Here is a 22,015-nt window from a genome sequence, read left to right as displayed (position 1 = left end):
TTTATTGAACTCATTCTAGTTGGATATTAGGATTCTTGGATTGATCCTTTAATTCTCATTATATTCTCCTATCTTTGTCATTTGGTTTTACTCAGTGGGAAACTGTCAATATCTAACCATCTCCTGAGTTATTTTAGTTATATTTTTAATTACCAGGAGGTTTTTCTTGCATTCTGATTATTTTGGGGTCATAGTAACCTATTCTTATTTCATCATACAATATTTGCTCTCTTACATTAATTATAGTTTTTGGAGGGGTGATTCTTGATTATCTCTTTAATCTTCATAAGGTGATGGTGGGAATGGTTTTCTGCTTTTCCTACCAAAGATTTTCTTCAAAAGTTGATGATTTTCTGCAGCTCATTATTATTTAAAAATAAGGCACTAGAGAATTGATTGGAAACTCTGCATTTGCGTAGAGTTTAGTAACTGATTTTCCCTATAAGTCAATACTTGAAGGTCTGTTCTTTTGGAGACCCAGTTTCTCAGAGAAGGACCCTCTAATACCCTGTCTGCAAGCAAGAATAATATGGGCAGAGAGACTTAGTAAGGGTCAAGAGTTCGGTGTGTGGAATTCCACTATTTTTCCTTCAGCATTCCCAATGCAAAAGCTCCCCCACGCACACATTTAGTTTCTGCAGAGAAGAAGCCCCTGATCTGGCTAATGAGGAGTGGAAGAGTTGCAGCACCGCTCCTTGCGTCCATTGCTGAGCCTCTTGTCTCTGCAGGTACAAGTTTGTCTTCCTTCATATTGGTCTTCTTCATTCCTTTTATCCTCTTTAGATCTTCCATAGTTACTGAAATCTATTTGGTTCACTCTGACTTTGTGGGATGAAAAAAACTGATGAAGGGGAGATGAATACATATGGTCACTCCACCAATTTTACCTGAAACTGGTTAATTTCTTTAACCAGATGTCTATTTGCATTCCCTTCCAGTTTCTCTTCCTTATGCCCACTGTGACTATAATTTAACGTGTATCTGATGTGTTTTTCAGTATCTAGGTAAGCAGAGTTCTTTTCAGGGAAAGCAGGATAGACTCTTACTGGAATTCCATTGGGGTGATTACCATTGAATGAAATCTGAATGTATGAGCCTTGAACAATCCCTGTGTTCCGTTCAAGTGTTTCATAGAGAAATCCATGTCATTGATTGTATTTTCGCCACTTTATATCTCCTCAGGATTAGGAAAGGAAGGAAAAGAAAAGGGAATGGAAGATTAATATTCATTTAGAGAATTGTGTCAAGCACTGTTTTAGGTTATTCATATGTTATCCTTTAATCTCACAACTATCCTGAGGTAGGTATTATTATTGCCACGCTCTGATGAGATAACTGAAGCTCAGCAAGGTTAAGCATCTAGCCCAAGGTTGCTCAACTACTGACAATGGAGATTCAAATGTACATGTCCAATTCCAAATCCCATGCCCTTTTATTCTGTCCTCTGCTTCCAATAGTAAAAGCCATGAAACCCCACCTGAATCTTGATATAAAGAATTCATTTTTAATCTAAGATAATTTTGAAATTAGCTTAAATTCATTGAAATTAATCCCTAAAATATTCTTGCATCTCAACTATTATTACATATGATAAATAGACATAAATATGTTCAATGGATATTGTTCTTTTAATTTCAACTCTGACTTTGTCATATCAAAGCATTCATAGATCTCATTTTTTACTTCTCATCTGAGAATTCTCTGTGCATATTCCTTTTCACCTTTATAACCCTACTTGAAAGCAAACTTCTTGGCTTTATTTCTGTTAACTCCCACAGCTAGCACAAAAACATTTGTAGAAACTTGAAATGGTAAATCCTGCTAGTCTGCTGGCGCTTGATTTTAAGCATTTTGTAAATATTACCATAGTAATGCCTTAAAAGTCAATATCTTTTTAAAGGTATGTTTTAGTTACTTTTCTGATCTTTATCTTTTTATGGTCTACCCACACTGAATAGTTTTCTACTTTGTTCCACCCAGGGAGGCAGATTCTCATGATTCTGGATGTAGGCTCCCAGGGGATAAGAGTGGGGTTTTCATCACAGAGTGTGCCATATGGTCTTACAAAATAATGTCCCAGTTGTTGTGATTTGTATAAAGACATTAAGAAAAAGTAAACTTACAATAATGGCCCCAATAGAATTATTGAAATTAGTCAAGATTTATATTATTCTCATATTGACAATAACATTTTTTTTTGTTACCATATGATTGCAAAGATTTATGTTACTCAATGAGTCAATAAAAACTCTGTTTAGGAACTCTTTAGATGAGTTCCACTTGCTAAACAGATTTTATAGAAGAGTCTGAAGTGTTCATTACCCTTTCTTAGTACATACAAGCTATACTATTAGAAAGCTAAAAGAATAAATTACAAGACTTAAACTAATGATAGTTCTTCCTATTTCTTTTGCTACAGATAGTGTTTACATTTTGAATTAGAATTACTATTTCATACAGCAAAATAAACTTTGGCCATGTTTGTAGTGATTGTTCATCAAATCTTATTACTGAAGAAAACTAATCCAATAATTGAGTATTTTAGTTATCTTTCACTGAGGTGATTTTTCATTCTGATTTTCTAATATTTTATGTGTAGAAAATAATATATGATAAGTGAAAATTTCTGTAGCTTACTAGCATTAATTATTGCAATTTCAGGTTTTAAATTTGAAAGTGAAAATAATCACAGAAATTTTCCAAAGCCATAATTTAGAAAATATGAACAATTATCTTATAATAAATTATCTTTAAATAGTACTTCCAATTGAATTAGCCAAATTAATTACACATGAGATAATCATATTAGTTTAGAACTGTAAATTCATTGTGTACATTAAATATATACATATGTACAATATACATATATATTTAGAAATAACATTTTAGAACATGAAATAGAAATTAAAATGTTATAATTAGCACAATGATGTGAATGTAAAGAAAGTTTTCTGGATATGTTTGTTAATAATATATTTCTATGTCCTTTAAGTTGGGACTCAAAACATTTTTGCAAATGAATCTGACTTTAAAAAATGTTAGACATCTGAAGTGCAAATTTTAAATTAGAGGCAATGCAATAGAATATGAACTATTTCAGTAGTGATTATTTTTAGGACCAAATGCTATCTTGGTTTATTAAAGCTGCATGGTCAAGAATGTCTGTAACAGGTTAAAAAGAATTTTCAAACTCCATTTAACTTTAAAACTCTAAGTATAATCTTTCAGGAAATACTATGAATAGGGTCTCTGTTGATAGATTTAGTATCTTACTTTTTAGTGCACATATGCATTGAATTAAAGGAACAGTAGCAGTACTATTTTGCAGAGTTGACATCCTACTCTTAATATCCATATTTTGTCATTTTTTTGTTTAAACACAGGAATACCCTATTCTAGTATATTCTGGCTATTTATTCTAACTATGTTAATGTTTTACTTCTTTAATAACTGAGGAGAGCTCAATTTAAAATAGTGTTCAACCAATGTGGGGAACGCCCCTAATTACTGAGTAATTGTATAAAATTCATACCTAAGATTTTACTGTAATTGGGCTCTTCTCGTAGATATGTAGGTGTTACTAGCTTGCTGAAGATTTCAAAAACCATGCTGTTCCTGGGGTTCAGATGCAGCCTCTTTATTTTATTTAGAGAATGTTACAGGCTTCTTAAAGGTAAAAAAAAAAAATAGATAAAACATACATGCATGAATGCATACACACAAGTGTTTTATTCCACAAAATATCTAATTTATGGCCTGTCTTGATCTGAAACTATCATTTCCTTATTATATCATTTCATAGATAAATCTTGTTTTGTAATAGTGTTATAAAGACATTTAACATATAATCACCAAAACATAAAAAAAATTTTCTTGCAAAATAGCTATGGTCAAAATTTTCCATTAAAATATTTAACTTTACTACAGAAGCATAACATAGTTCAGTTTTGGAAAAGATCAAAATAAAGATAAATAATACATGTCCCTATATTGAGAAATTCATTGATTGTTTTGGAATTGCCACTTAAGGCTAAGGAAAACACAACTAATTCTCTCAAATTATTTCAAGAGACACTTCAATACCTGATTATATTTTAGCTGTAATTGTGTTTAAATCAAAACCACTCCATTTTATATATTATAATTTGATGCTTCTTCAGTTGCACTTGATGGAAATGATTTCTGGTTTGTAATAAAGCATATTTGGATTTAGATTTGTAATGTATAATGATTGCATTTCTGTGTGTTTAGCTCATCTAAAACAAAAAGATTGTATGAACAATTTTGTCACCTGGTAGTAGGTTTTTCTTGTTTGTCTGAGGAAATTAGCAAATACCTGCCATACAATGAGCAATTGGATAGATGTGACACCCAGCCATACGGTTGTGAGTTCTTACATTTTCAGCAGATAACTAACAGATGATGTTATATCTAGAAATAAAGAAAAAACTCACTTCATCTAAGTTTTTCCAGTTTTATTGGATATAATTGACATACATAACTGTGTAATTTAAGGTGTACAGCATAACGGTTTGACTTACATTATGAAATGATCATTGATATAAGTTTGATTAGCATCTATCATCTCATATAGATACGATAAAAAAAAGCAAAGAAAAATTCCTTGTGATCTCTTAGATGTTACTCTCAACAATTTCCTATATATATTATGGCAGTGTTAACTGTAATCATCATGCTATACATTACATCCCTAGTACTTATGAAGTGTATACCTTTGATCGCCTTTCTCCTAGTCACCTCTCACCTCCCCCTACCTCTGGTAACCACAAATCTGATCTCTGAGTCATTTTTTTTTTTCAAGACTCCACATATAAGTGTAGTCATATGGTATTTATCATTCTCTGACTTATTTCACTTAGCATAATGTCCCCGAGGGTCCATCTATGTTGTTGCAAATAGCAGGATTTTCTCCAGTTTTATGGCAGAATAATATTCCATGGTATATATGTACACCACAGCTTCTTTATCCATTTATCCAGTGATGGACCTAGGTTGTTTCCATGTTTTGGCTTTTGTTAGTAATGCTGCTATGAATGTAGGGGTACAGATATCTTTTCAAGTTTATGTTTTCATTTCCTTTGGATAAATTCTCAGAAGAAATGACTGGATCATAGGGTAGTTCTATTTTTAATTTTTTGACGATCCTTTGTACTATTTTCCATAGTGGTTGTAACAGTTTACAATCTCACCAGCAGTACACAGGGTTCCCTTTCTCCCCATCATCACCAGCATTAATTATCTCATTTTTTTGATGATGGTAATACTAAGAGGTGTAAGGTGATATCTCATTGTGGTTTTGATTTGCATTTCCCTGATGATGAGTGATGTTGAGTACCTTCTCATGCACCCGATGGTGATGTTTTCCATTTCCTAGAATGGGAGCTAAATAAACTTCATTGTTCTATTTTGTTTAACAATTTAAGTGTTTAGAATCAACATCTTTCACAAACTGTCAATTCACTCTTCTGTAATATTCTTAACAAACAAAATTATAATCCACACCTCAAATATCAAAAGTAATCTTATTCTGGAATTATGTACAACTTTAAAAACAAAAATAGACTTGTTCCAGAGTTAATCATATTAGAATGTTTAATTCCAAAATTCCATCTTGGAATTGAAAGTGCCATCCAACCTGCACAATTCTGGAGATTCTATTGCATTTTTAGGGCTTGCAAATTCTACATTTGTTTCAAATGTTTTCTTTTCCTTACAGACACATCTGTCTTTACCTAATTTACAGGAATAGTTCAGGTTACTTGTATTTAATGTTGCTACTTTTTTTTTTTTTAACATTTTCCTTTCTTTTTTTTTTAATTTTATTTATTTATTTGACAGAGAGAGAGCGAGAGAGGGAACACAAGCAGGGGGAGTGTGAGAGGGAGAAGCAGGCTTCCCACTGAGAAAGGAGCCCAATTCAGGCTCAATCCCAGGACCCTGGGATCATGACCTGAGCCCAAGGCAGACACTTAACAACTAAGCCACCCAGGCGCCCCATAATGTTGCTACTGCTGAAGTAGATTGTATCCTATAGCTACCATTCCATGGTACTCATGAAAATATATCTCAGAATTTAAGACTATGTCAACTAAGGACAATAGGGGTGATTTTTAAGAGCTCTTTTGACAAGAATGCTGGAAAATATACAGTGTTAATAAAATCTCAAGGGAGTAGGATGGTATCAGGAATATTAAATAGAGAAAAAAAAATTGCTGGGGTGCCAGAGAAAAGAATTGTCATGTTTGAATATCCCATCAAGTGAGCTCTTTTGTGGTATCTTTACAACTCAGAATGTATTCTGGTTTGAGAGAAAGAGGGTAGCATTTCTCTAGTTATTTACTTTATGACTACCTCATTCCAACTAAAACATTATTCTTTGTATAACATGTTCTCTTTCACTTAAATACTCACATGGAATTCATCAGACATGATAAAATTATGTATTTACTCCTCTTCAAAACTTGAGGAAATAAAGCTCTACTTTAAAATTGTGACCAAGCATAATTTATTTTGCAACTCTTTGATTTTGTACGTTTTGTCTATCTTTCCTAGGGAAACTTTGTGTTTATAAACGAATAAATATATTTCAAGGAATTTAAAATGTTTTAATAAATTACTTTAGAGTTTAACAAAAACAAATAAGAATTGCTTACACAAGGATCAACATCAATTAATCAGCCAATATGTATTGTACCTGCCATTTTGTGGGTGATGTGGGTAATCTGTAAAAGGTCCTTGACCTCCAGAAGTCTGGGTAGATAAAGTATGTGACAAAAGTAGAAAATGATCAAGTGCTAAAAAACAGAGTGAGACTCAGAATTCAGAGAAGTGAAAGATTGATATGTATTTACCCTAGACATGGGACTGACTTAGAGCTTTAAGGATAAGTCACATTTAGAAAGCACCAGGGGAAGTGATTAGTTGAGGTAAAAGGAAGTAACATGAATTGGGCACTCTTGTTGAGTGAATATAATATGCCTAAGTAGAGCAACTCTACATGTTGAAAAGTAACAGACTATAAGGTCAGAAAGGTATGTTGACTGAAATTTAGTGGATCAAGAAAACAAAGAAAAATATAAGTTTTGATTTACTATTAAAGATAATAGCCATTGTCAGTTTTTGAGCAAAAAAATGTTTAAAATTATGTTTAATAATAGTCTTGGTTAAAGATTAGAATAATGAAGAAGAGAAAGATGATCTTGAGTGAGAGTAGGAGACACTATTCAGTCTTGTGAAGAATAATCTTTGATAGTGTACTACAATGTGTGAGTTTACATTCCATTCTTAGATATTGCTGATCGAGGAAATATATTGCTCAATTCTAAAGGAGAATCTTCAGTATTCCCTCTTATATTACATAGTTTTGTAAATGAATTGATCATTCTTATCAGAAATATCAATAATGTACTGCATACTTACTGTGTGATTCTTGGATTCTTGGCACTGTTAGAACTCTGAGAATTTTACAAAACCAGACATGTGGGCAATGTCCAGCTAAGGATATTAAACAAATATATGACCATCCATCTTTTCCATCAGCAAGCCTACTTCTTCAAAACTGAGTTTAAATACCACCTTCTCCTTGAGTACTTATCAAACATCCCAGAAAGGAATGGCTACTTTTCAGAATTCCTTAAATCCATAATTTTTATTGTATTATTTTAATGTGTTTTTTCCTGGTCTTTATTGGGTTTAATATTATCTAAGATCTATTTTGGTATTATTCATTTAATCGATGATATGTGTCATTTAGATTCTAAGCACTTTAAGAATAAATCAAGGGCAAAAGCAAGAGATGTTTAATGAATCTGTGTCTGCAACTCTTGGTATATGGTAGAAACTCAATAATATTCACAGAATGAATAAGATACTAAATATTTTTACATCTTCCATAGAACAACTGTGTTGATCTTAAATATTCACAGTAATGCTTACTTTTTAAAAGAGGCTAACAGGAAGAGTAATGAATGTTCTTCTGTTCTAAAGATCCCAAAGATTAGAAAAAATAATATATACCTAAGGAGAAAAACATTTTTTCCATGTGTGAACATGTACATATACTTCTTGATGATATATGCTTGATACTCAATAATATGTGATGTTTTTGGTGTAAATCATACCATACTCTTTGAAAAATAGACAGTGAAGACAAAACAAGAAAAAACTGAGAAGAACCCAAGTCAGGAAGAGTAGAGCATATAAGTAGATCCAAAAGAGAAAGTCAATAGGAAGAATGCATGCTTAATACAGGTTATGAAGATCCCTTAGAGATTTCCACAGAATTAAATATATTCTAAGTGACATGTAAGGCTGTGTTAAAGAGAACATTTTGGATATGGTAATAAGTCTTAATAATCAAGGCACTGTATTAAATTAATTGCCTACACAAATGAGATATAGTATTGCAGATAACATAAAAAGATAAATTATACCCTCACTATTTTTTTATCTAAAATATTTTAAGCATCTAATATCTGTATTAGATAGTCTAACAGTCTTTGAACTGATAGATAAAATGTATAATATATTATCTAATGCTCTTTGAACTCAGTATATGTTTCTAAATGAAACCATATGTGAACAGCTGTCTCAGAAGTATGAGAGGAGTTGTCTGGAATCCATGTCTTTGCTTAACTTTTCCCTGGTACATATATCATGCTGAAAATTGCCAACATTCTGAGACTATATAAAGGACAATAGTAGAAGAGGAAGCTAATATTTACTGAGGATGCACCACGTGTAACAGGATTGGATTAGACCTTTCATATTCTTAATCTCATCTGCATAATAAGCTGTAATACTGGTGGTTATTATCTCCATTTTATAAATGAGGAAATGGAGTCTTGGACAGGTGATGAAATGTGTCTGGAGTCGTGCAAGTAGTAAGAGGCAAACCTGGTATTCAATACCAGAGCCCAAGCTCTTCCCACTACATTGTCCTGGCCTCATTCTTTAAATGGCAACTGGCTGAAAAATGAAGTCAAATTATTATTTCACTTACATCTTTACAGAGATTTTAGTTATTTTTTTAACTGAATATATTGGAAGGTTAATGGTACAGAGAGATATTTTCTGAGATTGATGCAAAAAACAAAGTTGAACTGAATTTCAGCACTTAAAAAAATGACTTTTCTCCTTTCTCCATCCCTGCATTGAGAAATCATTGCATTTTTTTTTTAACATCCAAAGTATACTTTGCAGTGTGGGAAACATGGGGTTAAAAATAGAATAGGTGGTGACCATACAAAATTAAAATTAAATCATCATGTGTGATAACAGGAGTTAGCTTCAGATAGTCTTTACCCTTAAAAGATCTAGAACATTTACATACCAGAAGAATGCTTGGTATACTGTAGACAATCAGTACTTTTTATGGAATTAATGAATACCTTATGGTATCAATATCCATTGATGGTCCAGGGCAGATGGACAGATTATAAATTCTTTCTAATTAAAAATATCAAAGTATATCTTAATGAAAACATCAAAGCAATGATGTTTTGGTTCTTCATTTTATACATTTTGAAGATAAATTAGTCAAGATAAAATTAAATGTATTCATGTTTATTTTCTAGTGCTCAGCTTCTTGTGGTAAAGGTTTAAAGTACCGTGAGGTGCTTTGCATTGACCAATTCCAAGGGAAATTAGAAGACAAATATTGCAGTCATCTACAGAAACCTCGAACTCACAAAGCCTGTAGATCTGTCAGATGCCCTTCATGGAAAGCCAATAGATGGAAGGAGGTATGCGATGTATTTTATAATTATAAATGTATTTTTGCATTTAAAAAGAAAATCTCAAGTCTATTTTGATAACCTTGAAGTTTTTACTCCACTAAAATGTGTTTTATTCTGTTATACATTTATTTGCACTATGCTCTGAATTAATGTACAGTGTTAACACTTTTGCTAAGTCTATAGTTAAATAACAAATTAGTCAGTTGATTTTTTTGTGACTGTAAACTTTACAAGAAATTCTGTTACTGAATACCAGGGGTGGGGGGCTATTGATAATCACATTATTATTCCAGGTAGTCTACTCCAGGAAACAAACTGAGGATTACAGGAGGGAGGGGGTGAGGGGATGGGGTGACCAGGTGATGGGTATTAAGGATGGCACGTGTTAGGATGAGCACTGGGTGTTCTATGCAACTAATAAATCGCTGAACACTACAGCAACAACAAAAAAAAAAAAGAGAGAGAGAGAAAAAAGAAAAAAAAAAAGGAAAGTATAGATGATGATATATTTAGTGACTGCCTTGTTTCCACACCAAAGTCTTGGATTTGAGCTAAGCTTACATTTTGGAGAAAGGACTGGTATGTTCTAAACAGGATGATGATTGGAGTTGTTTAAGAGTTAGGGACATGTCAGAACTAGGGAGCCTGGGCTAGCCTAAGGCTAGAGTGGACACACTTGGAAAGACTTAGCCAAAATGAAGCCGATATATACATGAGATCCAGACTGAGAACTCGGTTAATAAAGGAAGGGTGATTGATAGCTGCCCTGGCATACTCAGGGAAGTAAGCCCAAAATCTAAATTGGGGGTGGCATGCATTTGATCGTGGTTGTCAAACAAAGACCAGCTTGGGAAGTAGCGAAGAGGTAAAAGCCATGAATGAAGTTGGAAATTTTCACTAGAATAATTTCTGGGGGCCTGATCTTAATGGGGATAGGCTTTCAGCATAGCTGTCTGGCTGCTCTCAGCAGGACCTCAGGGGGCTTCGCCATTTCTTAAAGGTCATAGTCCTGAGAAGGGAAGAAAAACCTCTCTTCTGCTGATGCAGCTTCCTTGCTCCTGTGTGGTATTGGAATGATGTCCATTAAAGATAGGGGTTCAGAGAGGAGCTAGAAGAAGTGGGGTTCCTCTGGGTTCCTAAGTCATCACAGTTTACTCTGTGAGGTTAGAGCCTCGGTGCAGGGCACTAGCTTTGGCGGGGTGCTGTGTCAGCGCGTCATTTTTACTGAATAAAAAGCTCCCAAATTGAGCATCTCAGGTTTCTTTGTAGAAGAGATAGCTTCTGTCAAGTGCTCACAGGCTGAGAATAATGCTTAATACTTGACTGAGAACTGGGAGCAAACATGTTTATTTCTTATCCCACACACAAAAAAAACCCATATATCTTAAGCATTTGTTTCTTCATTGAATTTTGGTAAAGTAATAAAATTATTTTTCATGCTTTAGCAAAGGCTATGATTTAAAAGATTTCCCATTAACCTATTTTATTTTATAAATGCCACTACTACCTACTAAGCTGTTTAAGAAAGGAACACTAGATCATTCTTTCTCCCTTGACCTTGCAGTCAGTCACTCAACAGGTTCTTCCAATTCTCCTTCAAAGTAACTCTTGAATCTCCTTGCGAACACTCCAGTCTATTTCATCACCTGTTCCCAAGTGTGCAATGGCCTCCCTATATGTATTTTTGCCATTATTTACTTGCATATAGTGTGAGCTCTAGAATAACTCAAATATCCTTGTATTTCTTCCTGTCTTCTGTGATTGGCCATTGTCTTTACATGGTCAGTCTACAACCTAACCCATGCCTACTTCTTCAGCATTGTCTCAGGCCACTGAATCTCAGGGACAAAGGATAACTTGTTCATTAAGCACTTAACTTAGTATCTAGTCGAATACTTCTTATCTTGAATATTGTGATTTAGTTGCAAAAAACACTTTCCAACTCTTAATTTATGTATTTGTCGTATTGCGGTTTTTTGCTTAAGGTCGGGGTTTGCCTTATTTTATCTGGACCAGGATGTGCCAGAATTATGGCAAAGTGGCTTTCTCCCAAAGGGTGAAACACTGTAAAGTCACTGAACCCAGCATGTGGCAGGGGCTTCCTAATTCTGACATCAGCCAGGAACTACAGGGCGGGGGGCGGTGGGGAATGGGTGTAGAAGTGGGAGAGGCTTTTTGCTTCTTGGCCACCAGCATGCCTGTTGACTCCCCCAGAATTCCCTTGCGGCTCTGCGGCTGCTCCAGCTGCTGTGGTCGGTATTCACGAGACGCTTTCTGACCCTTGACCTCCAGCCCCACAACAGCGAATCAATCATCGGTGCTAACAAATTGGCCTTGGCTTACCACCAAGTATGAAATTATATAAGACTCACTTACATGAACATGTTTAAGGGGTTTCTAAGATACAGATATGAATATTCAAAGACTATAAAAAAAACACACAGATGCTTTTGTACAGAGTCTGCTTTCTTCTCTTTGAATTGGTTTTCCCTGTCATAGAAATTAGCTTCATACACCCACACAGTCCTCAAATCTCTGCCAGAAACAAATGACCATTTGTGAAGTCATTGGCTTTTGATTTATTCTATAAAAAGTACCCACATGAAGTTAACAATTGCAGGCTGTCCCTGCACTACATATAATAATATATTCAACAGAAGTGTAATTTCAGAGGTAGTTACGAGATAATCACTGGTTGCTACTTTGTTCCGACTGTATAAATTGTAGCATTGCTTTAGTAGAATCACTCACTATAAAACAATTTCATTTTATTACTATTTTACATTCTACCTCAAAAGGGAAGACTCATTTAGCAAATTGTGACTACAGAGGTGCTCAAATGAGTTTTGAAGTAACACTCTTCATTTGGTATTTGATACCGTTTTTCAATGAAAGGATTTAGTAATGCAGTTTAGTGACTGGTGCTAAACAGAAACAAACATTGGTATAGAGGGCCATTTGTCCTCTGCTTCCAGATGTACACCTTCAGAGGTAAAGTAAATACTAGAATCATTTAAAAGAAAAAAATAACCCCCTCCACTTTCTGAAACCAGAAAGGTTTTTTTGTTTTGTTTTGTTTTTAAACTTAATTTTACCTATTTGGGAATACTAGCTTTGTTTGTATATTCAAGTTTTTAAGGCTAGCATGGTGCTAGAGTCCTCATTGTCTCATGCTCCATCTACTTAGTTCTATCATCCAAATGTAGTTTTCATACTCAGGGGAAAAAAAAAAAAGTCCAAAATTCTTGCCTCCCCTTGATCATGACAAATCTGCTGGACAACTTAGAAAGATGACCTAAAGAATCTCACTCAACCCTGCTGAATCTAGAGTCACCTGATACCAACCACTTGCCTGGTTCCCCTTCTCTGAGACCCATCATTTTCTTTCTACTAGTTTAAGATCAGAGCTGGAACCAAAGGTGATAGAAGTTCCAAAATCTCACCAATCTATTAGCTAGTGCCCCCTTCTCCCAAAGCCCCTGAAAAAAGAAAATTTTTGAAACTATATTCTAAATGTTAACATTTTAAGTGATTTTGTATTTCTATAATTCCATATTTTCTATATTTCCAAAAGACATAAACCTGTATTTATTTTCAGAAATTTCTGATGTATGCACATATATCTCTTATAACCTAAAAAGATAGTAAATCTTAATTGAGTCCCCATAGCCACTGGGCAAGAACCCAGAACCTCTTCTCTCTTCCCAAGCGATGTTCCTACCATCGAAGATAGGCTGGAGCCCCAGGATGGGGAAGATGTCCTTTTTGGCTCTGGGGCTGAGCAAACTATGCTTCTCACTCTCTTCTGGCTGGTGCAGCCACTCTGTTCTTACCTTTCTGTGCTGCCTGTTCTCTCTCTCCCTTTCTTCTCTTTCCTGATACTTAAGATGGCCTTTCTTTGAGTGGGCTGAGATGACTCACTCTCTGGTTTAAGGCATGTATCTAGAAATTTTCAAGGCAGAAATAACTTTATCTCAGCAAGAAAAGTGAAGAAATGGGAATAGGAAGGGAGGAACAAGGGACAGTCACTTCCTGACATTGCTTGGAGAGGAGAAAACAACAGCTTAAAGAGGCTACGTAGCTTGTACAGGTCACAGACCAAAAGTGTGTGTGTGTGTGTGTGTGTGTGTGTGTGTGTGTGTGTGTGTGGCGGGGAAGCACTTGAACACAGGTCTATTTGAGCTTTCCTTACTATAGTTGCTGTCATAATCATTTCATTATTATCATTATACATCAGCTCATCCTTATATTTCCTGAGCAACATACTGTCACTCTTACGAGGGCACCTAAAGTCAACAATTGTAGATTGCCATTGCATCACACATAGTAATGCATTCAATAGAAATGTAAATTCTATGTTTTACTGAATTCATTGCAAGCTGTTTATATTTTTAAAACGTATGTTGCATAAGTATAAGATATATATGGATTTTGCAGCTTATGGAGCATAACAGAGTTTAGCTGATCATATATTAAATATGATGTAGTTGCTGAAATTACTAGCAACATATTAGGCTACATTATTGATGGATAGCATTCAAATCTTTGGCACAGATCCTGCTCACATTTTTGGAGCAGTGCCTATCCCAGAGGACCCACGCTTTAAGAAAAGCAATGACAAATTTACCAAATCCCCAGAGAAGTACAATCAAAAGGTTACAAGTATTTTGTCAGGTCCATTGTGTTCTATTGCAAGTTGGAAAAGCCCTGATGATTATTGGCTTAAACTCAAAGACATTTCCTCTTTACCTAACAAAACTAGATCACTGGTTTTGGGTTTGATTCAGCCGCTTTATAATGTCAGAATGCTGGACCAGCATTTCTGCAATTTTATTGGTCAACTCCTATTGGTCAGAAAATAGCTCTCACTCTTTTAAGCCTTATACCTTCATACTTTCTCCCATGAAAGTGAATATGGATTTGTTCTGTGTTGGGAAGGAGGGCAGATTCTGGACCATGGTAAATGTTTAAAGAAGAATATTTCACCACAAAATAGCTGAGTATTCACTAACCTTAGAGTCAACCAAAAATGGAATGACTGCTTTCAGGATGTAGTGAATGTACCCGGATTGAGGGTAGGAAAGTATGGGTAGGTTTGATGGCCCTTCGTTTACTATTGCTGTAAAAAGAATTTCAAAACTGAAGAGAAATTGAAGTCACATATTCCTAGAGTCTCTCCTAACTCCAAATGCTCTATCTACTATTGCTAATATTACTGCCTCACTATTGACTCACTTGAAATAAGGCACAGTTACAAATAACTATGAGGAAATCAAGACCTAAATCTTTTTTTTTTTTAAAGATTTTATTTATTTATTTGAGAGAGAGAATGAGATAGAGAGAGCATGAGAGGGTCAGAGGGAGAAGCAGACTCCCTGCCGAGCAGGGAGCCCGATGTGGGACTCGATCCTGGGACTCCAGGATCGTGACCTGAGCCGAAGGCAGTCGCTTAACCAACTGAGCCACCCAGGCGCCCAAGACCTAAATCTTAATAAGAAATAAGAAATAATGCACCCAGAGAGAACATTGCATATTTGCATTTTAAATGATTTATGAAATAGCAGTTTGATGAACCTATTTTGACAATGCACATTCTAACATTTCTTTAAGCCTGCTCTCCAGTAGCTAAAATGTCTATAGTACCTGTGGGTTGGCTAGAATTCACCTTCTCCAATTCCACTGTCCAGTCTTTCAAGTGTCAGTCTGTGCAGTGTTCTAGTATATTACATGTAAATAGGATATTTGGCTGATTTTTCCCGTCTGAATTAAATTATGCAGTGTTGGTGAGTTAGTGTATTCAATCATTTGTGTTGTAATTATAGTCTCACATTGCCTTCACATTAGATATCTGGATTTTTTAAAAATATAGAACATGCTTATAAGTATGTAGTTCTATGAAGCTGTTAAATAAGGGTGCATGTTTTAGAGTTAGAGGTGTACCTTGAGAATTCATGCTAGTAAGTCACTCGACTAAAGAGTGAGCAATCCTATCTTCACAGCATCCACCACTGTAGGGGGACCTGGCCGGGCAAAGATTCTGCTTTGGAAATATTGAATTTGAGATACCTTAGACATATCTATGGAGAAAACACATGAAATTTCTGTAAATACATAGAACAGTCTTATAAACACATGCAAATGTAAATGTCAAAGTCAGAATTAGGATCAAGGCTGGAGAAAACAGATTTAGAAAACTGGTGCATAGAAGAAACTGCTCAGAGTACTCACAGGGTATAAAGAAAAGCAGGTTATAAACAGAATCCCAGGATATGCTAACATTTAAGGCTTAACTGAGAAAAAAGTCAGTTAAGGACTCTGAGAAGGAGCAATCTAAGAAGAGTAGAGTACCCGGAACCTGAGGAGATTTCAATCACAGAAGCCAGAATGGCTCCACATAAAGTGGTCAATGCTGCTGAATGTGTCCATTCAGCCACTCTCCTGCTACCCACTGAGATTAAGAAAAGATTTGAAACATTTTTGTTGGATCTGGCAGTTAGGGTTATTGATGACATTGGGTTAAGAAATACTTCATTTAAGCCATATATTCTCTTTTCTGTTCAAATCTAAAATTGCATCAGTTTACTTTTTTGTACTCTTTTAAAAAAACTGAAAAACAGAAAGTTACTTGTTTTCTTCCAAGCTGTAGACCATCTTTTTTTCCTTTTATGGAAGAGATCCACAATAGTAGTTACCCATGGTCACAGTAGATTTTTCTAAACATGTGCTATGACCAATAAACTATGGGGATTTTTGAATTTTAGAAAATTATATTTGTCTGCTAGAACTTCTTGCTAAGCTGTGTTTTGTGAATTATGTTTTTCCAGGAAAATTTTTTTTCAGGTTTAGAGCCAGGAAGTTTTCGAAATGTAGCTTATATTTCTGAAATTATCCCTGGAAAATGTTTGCAGGAGCCTTATTTTATAGACTAAACATTTTCACAAGAGGTTCAGATAAGCTAAACTACCTCCAGACATTTTAGTCTACTTAATATTGTGCCCTGCATAAAATACATACTAAGTTATTTTTGTCTCCATACAATGGAGCTCTTTCTTGTGAAAACACTCAGTGGGGGCAAAATTCAACTGCCTAAGCATAAAATGAAAGTAAGTGTATGCTATGTAGATAATACTTTTCTTCATAGGTTAAAAATATATATATATAAATTCTCTTTCAAGTCAGCGATTACTGCTTATACCCATTGCTTATACCCACTGCTTATACTGCTTGTAATTCTAAATTTTCAAGTGCATTTAGAGTAAAATGCTACAACAGTTTGTATGAGGAATTCAAGTCTACAAGGTGAACCAAGTTCTTAGTTATTGTGGGATCAACTTGTCATATAACTTGTCATAGTTTCCATAAGGCTTAAGTAGGTATTGCAAAATAAAAAAAAATTATTTGCACATTTGTAAGGAGGCTTCACACTAGACAGTCTTAGAAAAATTCTAATTGCATAATATTTTCTATCTAGTACCTGATGTAATGTTAGGTTATGTTTAAAAGAAACAAGAAAATAGGCCATGGTACTATTTTGCCATCTTTACGTAATTTGATATTTGTTAGCTAATTGTTCAAACCCTTTGGGCTTCTCTGTAGTGCTCTGTGACCTGCGGCGTGGGAGTTCAGCAAAGGGATGTGTACTGTAGACTCAGAGGCGTTGGTCGGGTGGCTGAGGAAGTGTGTGATCGATCCACCCGGCCTTATTTTCAGCAGCAGTGTTGGCGTCAGGACTGCAAACAGTACCAGTGGGTAGCAGGAGAGTGGCTGAACGTGAGTACTGACAGGCAAACTTTCAAAGACACTGCCTGAAAGAACGTGTTATTCATTTTGTCATTGCACTTCTAGTGTTCGACATCATGTACCAAAACAGAGACACATCGGCAAGTGAAGTGCACCGATGCACGAAATGTTCACGTGAACGAGAGTTTCTGTGATCCTTCAACCAGACCTCCTTCAATCAAAAAGTGCAGGAACCCTTCCTGCAGGTATATTGTGGTAACAGGAGACTCATCACAGGTAAGGCAAAGAAAGAAAGTTAAGACATTTTGCTCCTGGAAAAAAAAAAAAAAACTGAGTCTCAAATTTGCTGCAGTTGAAACTGGGTCTAAATTTGCATCTGGGGGTTGGCAGGGGGACGTCTGGGTGGCTCAGTCAGTTAAGCATCTGCCTTCAGTTCAGTTCATGATCCCGGGGTCCTGGGATCAGCCCCACATGGAGTTCCCTGCTCAGCCGTGAGTCTGCTTCTCCCTCTGCCCCTCCCCACTGCTCGCATGTGCTCTCTCTCTCAAATAAATAAGTAAAATCTTAAAAAAATAAATTTGAATACAGGGGCAGATAATGGTATGCATATCAGTCTAGGGAATGGAACCACTGACAGTTGGATGGTGCAGAGAGAGTAATAGCAACATGTATGTTAAACTGTAGTTCAGTTCTGTTCTAGTTCAGTTCTGAAGTGTTAGTTGGGACCAACTGTGAAATCAACTACCAGGAACAGTTTGGCAAATTGGCCTGCTTTTTAAAAACAGCTTTTTTGACACATAATTTACAAACAATAAACCACACATATTCAAAGTGTATAACTTGCTAAGTTTTGATGGGTGTACACACCCATAAAACCATTACTGTATTCAAAATAAAGAGCATCTCCATCACCCCCAAAAGTTTCCTAGTGCTACTTTATACTTCCTTCCCCTCTCCCTCCCAACTATAGGGAATCTAATCTGTTTTTTTATGTTAGGGATCCCTCATTATATTATTTTGCATTTTCTAGAGTTTTGCATAAACGGAATCACACAGTATGTACTATTTTTGGTCTGATTTTTTTTTTTTAAGATTTTATTTATTTGAGAGAGAGAGAGCATGAGTGGGGTGAGGGGTGGAGGGATAAGCAGACTCCCTGCTGAGCAGGGAGCCTGATGCAGGACTCGATCCCAGGCCTCTTGGATCATGACCTGGGCCAAAGACAGATGCTTAACCAACTGAGCCACCCAGGCGCCCCTGTCTAATTATTTTGATGATTTTATGTATTTTGAGATTCAGTCAGGTTGTAGCATGTATCAATAGCTTATTCGTTTTGATTATTAAATAATATTCCAGTATATGGATAGCTTCCAGGGCACTAATCTGTGATGTCTGATTTGCCATTAATTCCCATCCTCTCTATTTTTCTTAATCTCAGACAGTGTAATATTTATCTTTAGAAGTTTGATTTTAGCTTTTTTAGTTCTTTCATGTCTCTACTTTTTGAATATGCTACAATTAGTAATAACTTTTTAATGTCTTTCTCTGCTAATTCTGACATCTATGTATGTACATTTACAATTGAGAGAATTTTAGTATACTCTCAAGTTTGTGCAACCATCACCATGATCTAATGCTAGAACATTTTATCACCCCAAGAAGAAACGCCATATATATTAGTAGTAACTCCTCATTTCCTTCTTCCCCTGAGCCCCAGACAACCACCTACCTATATTCTGCATCTATGGATATTCCTGCTCTTGGCATTTCCTATAAATTGAATTATACAATATGTGGTCTTTTGTATATGGCTTCTTTCACTTAGCATGGTATTTTTTAAGGTTCATCCACGATGTAGTATATAGCCATCATTCATTCCTTTTTAAGGATGAATAATATTCCATTTTAGGGATATGCTACATTTTGTTTGTTCATCGGTTGATGGATATTTGGGTTGATTCACTTTTTGACTATTCTGAATAATGTTGCTAAGAACATTTGCGTACGAGTTTTTTTATGAATGTTTTCAGTTTTCTTGGGTAAATACATAGAAGTAAAATTTCTGAGTATTATGATAACTCTTTAATTTTTTGAGGAAATTCGAAACTGTTTCCCACAGTCGCTGCACCATTTTGCAATCCTACCTATTTTACACACTCTTGGAATAAATCTCACTTGGTCATGGTGCATAATCCTTTTTATTTGTTTCTGGAATTGCTTGCTAGTGTTTTGTCGAGGATTTTTGTATCTACATTCATAAGAGATATGGGTCTGTAGTTTCCTTGTGGTATCTTTACCTGGTTTTCGTATGAGGGCTATAATGGTCTTGTATGATGAATTAGGAAGTATCCCTTACTCTTCCTTCTTTTGCAAGAGTTTTGGAAAGATTAATGCTAATTCTCCTTCAAACATTTGATGGAATTTACCAGCAAAGATTCTGGTCCTGGGCTTTCCTCTGTGTAAAGTTTTTTGGTTATTAATTCAATCTCTTTGTTATAGTTCTGTTCTTTCTCTCTCCATCCTAGAGTGTATTGTTGTTGCTGTTTGCTTGGTTAGTGATTTTTTTTTTAACTCACTGCAAAGACTGTATCCTTTGTCACATGTAGTCACTGAAGTTTTTGCTTGATTAATTTAATTGTGAGCTAATAACTGGATAGTGATTTCCTTACATACCTAGAACCAATCTCTAGCCTCTGCTAAGAAGCTCTGTATGTGTAGGCATGTTTAACACTCAGCCAGGGAGTTGACAACTCTTCCTTAAGCTTAATGTCCTGCTTTTGTGCATAGCTTGGATGTCAGTCAGAGATGAGAGTGTAGGCCCTTCCCAGGTGCTTCCTGGGCATGTGTGGAGTCCTGGACAGGCGCACAACCTTATGCATGTTCACATGTTTCTAGATTCCTATGAATATACTGGAGCTTTTCAAAGCTGTTACAGACATTTCATTTCCCAGATTTTCCTTTTAAGCCTTTTCAACTAGCTTATTTTTTGCTCCATCTGTTGTCCCTGCTCTGAAAGCTGCAAAATTAAACAGTGGCCTTTAATTGGGTTCAACAAATGCCCTTAGGGAAAACGCTTTTAGCACTGGGCAAGCTCTGAGTCAAGTCAAATAAAGATAGTCTCACAAGCAGGATTTTCTAGAAAACCATCAAACAGTTCAAATTATGACAATTCTATGGGAAAGAGACTTTGAAGGATGTTCAACCCAGTTCCGCCTCTCTTGTGGCTGCCAGGCTGCTGGTTTTTGCCATGTTTGCAGGACTATTGAACCATGAGAGACAATGGACTCTGAAAAACAAACTGAGGGTTCTAGAGGGGAGGGGGGTGCGAGAATGGGTTAGCCTGGTGATGGGTATTAAAGAGGGCACGTTCTGCATGGAGCACTGGGTGTTATACGCAAACAATGAATCATGGAACACTACATCAAAAATTAATGATGTAAATGTATGGTGATTAACATAACATAATAAAAAAAAAAAGGACTATTGATTTTGAGGGCTACTATGGAGCTAGAGAGGGAAGCATGCGTATAGCGTGAGTCAAAAGACCACAAATCTCCCTCTTCATTCGGAGACAGCCTTGTTTTGTTTTGTTTTGTTTTTTTAAGATTTTATTTATTTACTTGACAGAGAGAGACACAAGCGAGAGAAGGAACACAAGCAGGGGGAGTGGGAGAGGGAGAAGCAGGCTTCTCACTGAGCAGGAAGCCTCATGTGGGACTCGATCCCAGGACCCTGGGATCATGCCCTGAGCGGAAGGCAGACACTTAACAACTGAGCCACCCATGCGCCGGACAGCCTTGTTTCTTAAATAAATACCTCCTGGATTGCTGCAAGCCTTTAGTTAATTTTCAATGTTCTGGGAAAGTTAATTCAACAAATTTTGCCAGTTTCTTCATTGCTTTTATGGAGGAAAGAATTTTCAGAGGTCCTTACTTAGTTCTTTTCACTCACCTTCTTGGTCTGTTTTGAGAGATGGATTTTTCTCCTCTTTATGGGTTATATTTTCCTGCTTCTTAGCATGCCAGCTAATTTTTTTTTTTTTTTGCCAGCTAATTTTTTGATTGCATGTTAGACATGAATTTTATCTTTTTGGCTATCGGATATTTTTATTCCTATGCATATATCATGAGCTTCACTCTGGAATGAAGTTATTCTTTCTGGAACAGTTTGATCCTTTCTTGCCTTGCTCTTAAGACTTGTTAGGTCGGGCCAGTGCATTATTTGGTCTAAGGTTAATTATTCCCCTCTACTGTGGCAAGACCCCTTTGAGTAGTCTACCTATTATCCCATGTATATAAAGTTTTCCAGTCTGGCTGGAGGCAGTTGGCATTCTATTTGGTCCCATGTGAGTACCAGATACAGTAATTTCTGTCTTTTGATTGGTTCATTCTTTAGCCTCACTTGGTGTCCTCACATGTGTGTATGCACTGGTCAGAACTCTGCTGTCTGCTTGTGTTTCCTTTTCTTGTTCCAAGACCTGGAAGCTCTCTCAAGGTAGCAGACTGGAGCAGTTATAG

General features: G+C 35.8%; 1 protein-coding gene across 1 annotated transcript in view; it reads left to right on the top strand.

Annotated features, from left to right (window-relative positions):
• The window catches only part of ADAMTS20 (ADAM metallopeptidase with thrombospondin type 1 motif 20), a 166,944-nt gene that overhangs the window by 106,983 nt on the left and 37,946 nt on the right, over positions 1-22,015 (top strand). The window contains exons 29-31 of the mRNA XM_036065623.2: positions 9,597-9,764; positions 17,355-17,528; positions 17,604-17,774. Coding sequence (XP_035921516.2) covers positions 9,597-9,764; positions 17,355-17,528; positions 17,604-17,774 — 513 coding nt within the window. The remainder of the gene's footprint in view (positions 1-9,596; positions 9,765-17,354; positions 17,529-17,603; positions 17,775-22,015) is intronic.

This window comes from Halichoerus grypus, chromosome 6, assembly GCF_964656455.1.
Source record: "Halichoerus grypus chromosome 6, mHalGry1.hap1.1, whole genome shotgun sequence".
NCBI lineage: Eukaryota > Metazoa > Chordata > Mammalia > Carnivora > Phocidae > Halichoerus > Halichoerus grypus.
Note: the sequence above shows the minus strand (reverse complement) of the source record. Positions and strands in the feature narration are given on the sequence as shown.